At 37.5% G+C, this 10,069-nt stretch overlaps 2 protein-coding genes across 3 annotated transcripts in view; both read left to right on the forward strand.

The window, feature by feature from the left end:
• The window catches only part of LOC136252635 (ABC transporter A family member 9-like), a 23,453-nt gene extending 17,411 nt beyond the window's left edge, over positions 1 to 6,042 (forward strand). For both annotated transcript variants that reach the window (XM_066045154.1, XM_066045155.1), the window contains exons 30-31: positions 3,478 to 3,603; positions 3,653 to 6,042. In XM_066045154.1, coding sequence (XP_065901226.1) covers positions 3,478 to 3,603; positions 3,653 to 3,687 — 161 coding nt within the window. In that variant the 3' untranslated portion in view covers positions 3,688 to 6,042. The remainder of the gene's footprint in view (positions 1 to 3,477; positions 3,604 to 3,652) is intronic.
• A 949-nt stretch (positions 6,043 to 6,991) lies between these two features.
• Positions 6,992 to 9,239, forward strand: LOC136254346 (uncharacterized). The gene has a single exon (XM_066047026.1). The coding sequence runs from the start codon at positions 7,117 to 7,119 to the stop codon at positions 8,986 to 8,988; it is 1,872 nt and encodes a 623-aa protein (XP_065903098.1). The 5' UTR covers positions 6,992 to 7,116; the 3' UTR covers positions 8,989 to 9,239.
• Positions 9,240 to 10,069: the final 830 nt, after the last annotated feature.

Raw genomic sequence — 10,069 nt, forward strand, 5'->3', positions numbered from 1 at the left:
ACTATATGAAGTTTTTACAGATCTGGGATTTTATTTCTACATTCTTCACGTTTCAATTACATGTTTCTGACTCCCTGTATTCACAGGCTTTAAGCCTTCTCACAGGTCCCTAGTGGGATAGCATTCACAGAATGAATGAAGGCCATGATATTCTAATAAAGCAGTCAAAAGCATACCATGGAACATTCCTAAAAGTACACAATAGGCTATGTTAAAAGCATAATAAAAGCATGATAGCCTCAGGCATGGTGTGTGTAATAGTGTGTGTTGTGTGTGAGTGAGTGTGAGTGTGAGTGTGTGTGTGTGTGTGTGTCCCCAAAGTCTTCGTTATTACAACTACTGACTTAAAGCTTGTAGTAGATAGCTTATGCGTTACTGTGATACATTTTTGGTCCAAGCGGTCATGTCTGGTGATAGTCTGCTTGTACCATGATTATGCGCTACCACACATGTTAGCTATATACACACAACACGTATGTCTTAACTATACATGGTAATGCCTACCCAACAAGTGCTATAAGATATGACATGTATAGTCCAGTAGATATAACCGAAAAAAGGGGTGAACCCAGAAAAAATTCGAAGAAAGCTGAATTTGGTATCATTAGAAAGCAAATTTTTCATAGAATAACATATCCAAAATCCCCTAAAATCCACCTCGGGGAAATTTTTTTATAGCCAATTTAGTATTGAGGCATATATGACTGGATTCAGGAAAGTGGATCTTTCATGCATATCCAATTTACCAACTTTGACAACTCATAACTTCAGTTTGAAAAATGGTATTGACTTGAAATTTGATCAGTAGTGAGCACCAACATCACTTATTAGGTGGAGAAAATTTCAGATTGATATTCAACTTGAACACTAAGTTGTAGTTTCTCAATCAGATGTATTTGCAGACCCATTTTTGCAAATCTGATCATTTGTGACCAACAAAAATGTGCTATGCTTAAATTATTTTTTCACAAGAAACAGTTTCCTTAGTACTTCTGCAACTCACTCTTCCACATTTTGCAACATACTAATAATCCATGTTTGCAACAAGAGCATAATATCGCTACCACATGGATTTGCAATAGAAAGCTGGAATATATATTGTACAAAATTAATTATATAATCTATGAGACTGGTCCCATGTCTATCATCATCGGTTGCAGCCTTAGTCCTTCTAGTTTCCAGCCCCATATTAAGTTCCCTCCAATGAATAACTTCTTGTATCAGCTAAAACCATTGATCCTGAAAGCTCCATCCAACTGCAAGGGTTAGCACACTTTCACAGCTCACATGTGTAATAACTTTCTGATGCCATTTCCATGTACTTTGTTTTGTATACCTGAGACTAAATCAGACTGATTCCCATCAAACTCCAACTTTTTCAACATGTGCAATTGTTACATTATATAATCCATCATTAACTTTTCAATTGTTTGTACATCATTTGATTGCTGACTTTACCTATTCAAATGTTGCGGACATTGTATCACAGCCACCCAGGCATGTGAAAAGAGGACCTAAATATGTGCCCAATAACGTCATCATTTTTCCAGATCTTCAAATGCTTTACAACCTCTGAATGAAAAGAGATATGTACTTGTCATGTTCTGCTTCCAGCGTGCACCAGTAGCACAAGAACTTCATTGTTGTCATCAGCTACAACATTCACTCTACTTCTTTCAATTGCAAAATTGAAGTGCGCATTGGACCATCAGTATGTCAGAATCTCCGTGTGTGCAATCAGTGTGTAGGGCTGGCAGCATCCCCAGGTATGTTTATGGTACGTACGTGCAGGTGCAGATATTCAGTCAAGAATCTATGGAAACATACAAAAGCCAGGAAGTTTTCTTGCAAATGAAAAGAGCAAACATCAATTGATTGTCCAATATCTGAGAGATGATGGCCAGGTTGGACATCAGAGTAATTTGGATACTGACACACTGATCGCTCAATGTGTACTTCAATATGCAATTGAAGGAAGTAAAGTGTGTTGTAGCTGATGACACTGTTCTTGTCCTCCTGCATGGTGTACCAGAGCATAGCAAGTATATATTTCTTTCAGAGGTTGGGAAACGCTTGAGTATTGGAAAATTGATGACATTATTGGGCACATAGGTCCTATTGTAATGTCATAATTACATCTTCTCTTTTCGCATGCTTGCATGGAGTGGCTGTGATACAACATCTGCGACATTTGAAAGGGGTAAAGTTGGCCTAATCAAGAAGAAAATGATGTGCAAATGATTGCAAGAACAACGCACTTTCACAACTTGTATGTGCATCTACAAGTTATTCATTAGAAGGAACTTAATGACTAACTTGATCCATTACCATAATGGAGCTGGAAACTAGAAGGATTGAGGCTGTATGCAACTGATGATAACAGACATGGGACTAGCACCAGAAGTCTTAACAACTTAAATTTGTACAATATAAATGCAAGCTTTCTACTGCAAGTCCATGTGGTAGCAATATTATGCTCTCAGTGTAATCATGGATTAAAGTATGTTGCAGCATGTGGCAGTTGCAGGGAAGAGAGTTGCAGAAGTGCTGAAGAAACTGTTTACAATAATCGTGACAAATATATTTGTTCAGAACTTACATGATAGGAACCTTTTTTATTTCTATAACTAGTCTTATCCTTATTTCATACAGCTAATATTGATTGCAATGGATTTCTTATGAGAAAATATTTTAAGAATAATATGTATTTTTGTTATTAGCCACAAATGACCAAATTTGCAAAAATAGGTCTATACTAAATGCATTTAATAAAGAAACCACACCTTAGTGTACAAGGTGAATATCAACCTGAAATTTTCTGCGCAACTAATAAGTGATGCTGGTGCTCACTACTGATCAAAGTTCAAGTCAATACCATTTTCCAATCTGAAGTTATGAGTTGTCAAAGTTGGTAAATTGGATATGTGTGGAAGATCCACTTTCCTAAATCCAGTCGCATATATACTGTATGCCTCAATACTAAATTGGCCATAAAATTTTTCCCCAAAGTGGATTTTAGGGGATTTTGGATATGTTATTCTATGAAAAATTTGCTTTCTAATGATAGCAAAATCAGCTTTCTTCGAATTTTTTCCGGGTCCAACCTTAAATCTACCAAACTAGTACTAAGCTCTAGTGTACTATGAGGGTGTCAAGTATCACCTACTGAGAAGTGAGCTGTTGGAATTTTCTACACTCTAGTTTGTGTCTCATCAATGTACCAAATGTACTAGAACAAATAGGTGGGCATGTAGTTTGTTGAGGAAGGAAACAACAATAGTAGCAGCAGCAGCAGCAGCTAATATTTGAATCAGATCAGAGACCTTCCCATTCCCAGCTTAATCCTCTAATCAATCTACCTGGTTCACTTTATATACACACAGACAGACATGTTACACTACACATGTATTCATGATTTTATATATGCCACATTTTGTAGTATTGTAATGATAAACAGTGTGTGTTTATTCTGTACAGACAAGATGTCTTACAAGATAGACAAGGAAAAACTTGTAGTCAGTAAACTATTCACACTACTAAATTCAGTGAAGATACAATTGGGAATAACAGATTGGGGTATAAAGAGGAGTACCCTGGAAGATGGTAATGGTGATGTGTATAGTTAGCTCATGTGATCTCTTCTACCTTGTAGTGTTCCTTACCATTGTCAAACACCAAGACAGATAGCAGGGAACTGTAACAGTGGTAGCACGTTGACTTGTTTATTTATTGTAATATTATCTGTAAAGCAAAAAGGTTAGCACTAGTTAGCACGTTAGCCTGTACAAGGTGTTAGGCAAAACATGACACCTTCCCCTTATTCTTTAAAACACATAATCAATATTATTTGTCAAGTTAACATGTTAATGGTGACCTATGTATAGTCCTAGGAATTTAGTGGATGAAATTTGCTTCAAGACACTATAAACTTAAAAAGTATTACCACTGACTCTTTGTTGTGAGCCAATCAGCAACACACCGAGCAAATCCAGTTATGTATCAAGTTCATGTCTGAAGGGCCTGCTCTACTCTGTATATGACTGGACATCACTTGACTAAAGATGATCATATGTAGTCTAAAATCAAAGCAATGAGATACGTATGCATGTGATTGAGAAAGTGGTATTTTTCAAAATCATTTTCACAACCAGCACACCCTTTTAAAGCAAGTAAATGTTCACAACAGTCAACTAAATGGCCAACTGTTTGGCTCATGTACTGATGATCTGCTATTAGCCATCAAGGAAAAACACATTGGGTGACCTGCAGTTCGATTCCTGGGGCTGGAGGGATTTTTTTTCCTTACTTTGGCCCCTTTTCTGTTACACCTTTCCAGCTACTGTATAAGTCATTAAGTCTAAGTCCTTGAAACCAGGTTAGGTAATCCTAAGGCTGCAGCACATGTTGTTGTAGACCTTCAGTGCTGGTCACTGTAAAGTGTTAATAACAACATGCCAAACACTGTGCTAGCTGGATACATCATATCCAAATGATATCAATGTTTACAAAATCTTAAAAGTCATCTATTCATGAATCCGAGCTGGATCATCTATGTTCACTATTGGACAAGTGATCCACATTCATTCCATGGATAATATTGTGGTCTAGTATTAATGATATCATAGGATGATGCAAACCTCCTATGAGTGCAACTTATTTCAAACCTGATTCTCTGAATGATTTCTTTAGTATGTATGTATGTATGTACGGTTTCTGTGTCAGATGAACATCAACCAGGTTCAGTACCATCCTGTTTTAGTTCATTGACTTCATTTAAGGTCACACTTATTATCCTCAACAAGTATCTGGAGCCTTTCTGGAAGGAGTTGAGGTTGTATCTGAACCATTGACTAAGCTCTACAATATCTTTCTATGAATGAAGTGGCTGTAGCTTTCCAATTAGAATTCAAACAGTGCAATGTTACATGCTGTGCATAAGGCAGGACCATCCTTCTAATTACCACCCAATTTCTGTAGTTCCATGCCCAGTCATTACTAAAACCAAGAGTCCCTCCCTCTAGATCTCTATATTATTAACTCTTGGAAAAATGTGGTAAATCAATTAGATTGATACCTTGAAACAAATCCACATTTATGTCCCTTTCAAGGTGCATCGGCATTTACAAACAGATTCTTCTTTACAGCATGGATATTATTGTGCTAGCTATAGACTGTGTGGGGAAAACTGTGTGTATAATGTTTTAGTCTTTTTGATTCACTGCATTGCAATTAATACGCTGGGTGTGCTTGGAAATGAACTTACATGATTTACTAACTATCTTTCTAATCACCTTCAACAGGTTAAAGAGTATCTTTTGGGACAACTGTGAGGGGTAGGATCCCTCAACGTAGTGCTCGGGTCCACTGTTGTTTCTTGTTTGTGTTTGTGTCAAAGCTACAGAGTGTGATTGTGATAGCAGTAAAGAAACCTCCAACCCTTGCAGTTGGACAAACTGTCTGCATTTTGCCAGTTAAGTACCTGTATCAATCCGGCAAAGAGGGCCACAGTCTTAAAAAAGAAAGTTAGTGCTGAAACTTCTATAGTCAGAGCAGCCAATGGACAAGTCAGGTATGCAGAAGAAACCAAAAACAAGGCCAACAGAAACTACCATCACAGCAGAAAAGGGTGCTAAAGATGAATTGAAAATACCGAAATTCAACAAGCGAACAACCTGACAAGAATACAGAACAGCCTGGAATGAACCTAGTACTCTGAACATGTGGTTTTGAAAACCGGCTGAGTTTCAAAACCACCAAACCAGTTTAAGGACTACATTAACCATTAATGAGTTTTACATAGCTCATACTAGCTATGTATAGCTACTGTAACTAGTTTTTAGTGATCCATTATTTGAATTGTACAATGAATTTAATTTGTAGTTACTTTTTAGTTGCAATGAGAAGTGATGATGACTTTTATTTGTTGTTGTCATGTAAAGGATGTTATAGGGATGTACTATAATTATGTTAACAGTCACATGTATATAATGTGCACACGTGTACCTATATGTTGTAGTGTGGCATTAATTAGAATCATTAACATGCATGAAACACTGTCATATCTTTTCTCCATGTCTGTAAGTATAGGATAAATGGAATGAAATTTTTGTCCGATGAAGTGACTTTATCATTAGATGCAATGGAAAACTAAAACAACTGCTTCTTTCAAGTCAGCGGTGCCCTATAGCTAGCTACAATAAGACACAAAACAAATTGAAAATCATGAAACAGACAAATATAGCTGCACATGTACAACACCGGCAATAAATAAAAACAATATAGCTAAAATCGTTTAAATGAAGCTTTGAAATTTGAAAAGACAGTTACTGATAAACTGCAGCTGGAGGTTGCACAATTGGGCTACTTGTAAAGATCAGTCTGAAATATATGCAAACTACACTATAGAATAGTAGTATATAGTTGTATAAGGCAATTTGTCAGACTAACAGTTCCTTAAAATCCAGTTAACTGTGCATTTCATTGTTTTGTAAATGGTCCACTATACTTGCTTTACCATTCAATCTAACTACAGTCAGTTTGCATACACCTGAGCCTCCACCAAAAACAGTTTCACACTCAGTATCTCCTGACTATAATTATGTGATGTTATGTGTGCAGTCACTAATGTGATCACTGGTAGCTAGAGAGACTTCGTTCCAAGTAGCTATATTTCTTTTTGTATCGATTCATCTATTTTGCATAAGTCATGCAATTCCACCCATAATACTGATTGATGTTTGAGTATGCCAACAGACATGTGAGGAGAAATCGTTTGTGACATGCATATGCACACTGAGATAACACTAATTATGGTGGAGCTACATTGTAGAATGCTTAGTCAACAGCTTTACATGGCACAACAACATTTAGCTAGCTAGCCTAGCTACTCAACTTCAAAATAGTTACTGAGGTTTATGCATATATAGCTAAATAGCTAATTATATTGTTTGCGTGTATGTTGTGTACATGGCTGAGCGGAACAGCTTCAGTCTCCCTTTTGAAATATTGTCATACTATAATATCTATGATATTTGTGAAGTAATGATATGCATGTGATGATAAATGAGCAATAATTAGAGTCGATCCGCCGGGCGTGGCAGAGAACTATAAGAGAACATGGACAACAGCATTGGCAACAAGTTTACAGAGCATCTGAACAGCTTTTTATCCCTTCCCATAGAGTTGTTAGTTCATATTGTCTCATTTTTGACCACACATGACTTAGTAAATCTTCGATACGTTTCAAGAAGATTGCGAAGTGTTTGCGAAACCCCGTCGTTGTGGAGAGAGCTCATTTGGCCAGATTTCAACACTCGGGAAGAGCGTTGTGTGAAGGGTGCGTTGGAGTCTTGTGGGCAGTATGTACAACGACTTTCATTCCCTCATCACGTGACACCTTCCAAGTTAGCCATATTGCGACATTGTAGTAACCTCGTAGAACTTCGTTTATCAACAAAAAGTAAATTAAGCTGTGACCAATTGGAAAAGGCCATACGATCTATGGGGAATTTGCAGGTTTTGAATGTACTGTGGACAGGTGGAATTGGTCCGCTATTGGTGATTTGTAATAGACTAAAGGAACTTACCATCATAATGGAGGAGTTACACTTTACTGAAGTACTAACTGAGTGGGCAGCAAAAGGATTCACTCCCAGTGCACTGAACATTATCAGTACCAAATATTTTCGAACTACAAATTTAAGAGAACTATGGTTGTCCTTGAATAGTAATTCATCCACTGCTCATGTCAGTTACTTTAAAGTGTATGGACGTTACAAAGTTCCCATGAATCTATCATCATCACTACCAGATTTTCAGTTGCAGTTTGGCCAGTCATGTACTCTACCATTTATAAGGGCCAGTACATACGGGTTGTTAGGATTGGGAGTGGACCTGTTATTGCTGACCAACTGTACATATGCCTGTGGGAGAAAGACACAACATAAGGCAACAACAGTCTACGAAGATCTATATGGTTTTGATACCACAATTCAAAGAAGTGATTTAAACAGTAATATTGACAGCCTCGCTTTCATAACTCATTTTGATGCTTCCCATAGTCAGTTACAGTCTGGACACTTAGAACAACTAGCCACAGCTTGTCATAACTTGTTGGAACTGAACTTGAAGTACAACACAGACTGTTTGAAGAGTTTACAAGGTTTGCGTGTGATTGCTGCTTGCTGTCAGAATCTAGGAGGACTAAATTTATTGTTTATTTCAGCTAAAGATGTGGAAAGTCAAGTTCAGTTGTGGGAAATTTTGGTCAAATTGAAGCTGATCTATCTAACCGTTGATGCATGTGTTCTGTTTCCTTGTCAAATAGATGAGCAAAACAAGAAAATGATTGTTAGTTTGTATCAAAAATGTTCAAATTTGAAAGCATTAGAGTTTACATGTTGTGATGATTGTAGAAAAGTTCGTAAAGTTGGAGACTGTTTGTTATTGTCCCAATTTCCATCACTTGTCCACTTGTTTGCAATAACTTCTACCTGTTCCACTGCTATAAGGGACGTTGTCAGTGGTTGTGCGCAGCTCAAATTCTTTATTTATTCAAGTGACAGATTTGATTTTTCAGGTGTACCAGTACTGAATTGCAACTTGGAGAAGGTACACTTCAAAATGAAGCTTGTTGATATTCCAGAAACTTTTATGGAGTCCATATCTGCTCATGGTGGACTGGTACATGTAGTAATGGAGGTGCAATCAGTGACTGGTGATGGTGTTACTGCTCTTATAGAAAACTCTCCAAAACTCACAACATGTCACATCAAAGTAGAACACATCAATGCCTCCACAGGTAAACTACAAGATTCCCGCAATACAACACTGAAGAAGAAATTTTACAATAGAAAACTGTTTTCTTGTGGCAGTTACAGTTTCTCTAGACAATATATTACTGATTTTATGATAATATGTAACAACTCAGAACTCACTTCAATGTGGTCCAGGGATTCATGCCATAGAAACTTTAGATTAGAACTGTAGCATACATTTCTACTACACATGTTTTATTTTTTTATGATACAGCAATGTACATTAATCCCTTTCTGCAAACATTTTGAACAATGGCTTCTCATCTCTTTTTAAAGTTTACAATGAGACAAGATTTTAAGATTAAACCTTCAACTCCCTGGCAGTGGTGTAAAGTAAGAGGCAACCCACTGTAGAAGGGGAATAGTCAATGGTCAATAAACTGACATGATGACCAATGGTGGCAATCATTGTGGAATTTGTGAAAATTCAGGATACAGCATGCATGGTGCTGTACACCTTTTAAGCCTTAGTGCAGCTGTTTAACATCAGATTATGCCAATGAAAAGTGAGTGCTTCTTCAATAATAATATTTTGGCATAATGATATAGTATAGCTCGCTCTCTCTCTCACACACACACTACACACACTCATTACACCACAACACATCCACATTACACATACACACACACAACTACTACACTACACTACACACACACTACACGCACGCACACACTACACACACACACACACCACACACATACACTCTCTCACCTGGACATGGACCTGGATTGCAGACCACCATAAGATGATGTCCGGCAGACTGAGTTGATAATCTTCATAGCCTTCTAGTTCTAGAGCACTTGAGCCTTGCCATATCCTGAAGTCTTTGAAACGTTTGTTGACAATGAGAACAGGCAACTGGAGCACTCACATTGCCAACTGCATGACGTGATCTAATGCTGCTGCAACTGTGCCTGGCTTTATCTTGGGATCTACTAAAACTGCACTAGCATCCATCACAATAAAACCTACCTTCTCGTGTTGAAGTACTTATAGAAGAACCTTGTGTCAATACATACCAGCCTGCCTCATCAATATGAAAAGTTCTTAAATCTTGTCAAATGCTTTGCCCCATGTGGTGGACGATGTTGGGGCAGCCACCCAAACAGCTCATACTGCTTGGGATGATCATCACTCATCCTAGCAATGTGACCTAACCAACGCAGCCTTCTGCAGGAAATCATATCTGTCAAAGGTACAGCCCTACTTCTGACTTCTTAATTGCTAATGTGCTGAGAAATCTGCACAAAGT

Source organism: Dysidea avara, chromosome 4 (assembly GCF_963678975.1).
Source record: "Dysidea avara chromosome 4, odDysAvar1.4, whole genome shotgun sequence".
Taxonomy (NCBI): Eukaryota; Metazoa; Porifera; class Demospongiae; order Dictyoceratida; family Dysideidae; genus Dysidea; species Dysidea avara.

Coding starts and splice junctions, on each gene's coding strand:
- LOC136254346 (XM_066047026.1), top strand. CDS start 7,117: ATGGACAACAGCATTGGCAACAAGTTTACAGAGCATCTGAACAGCTTT.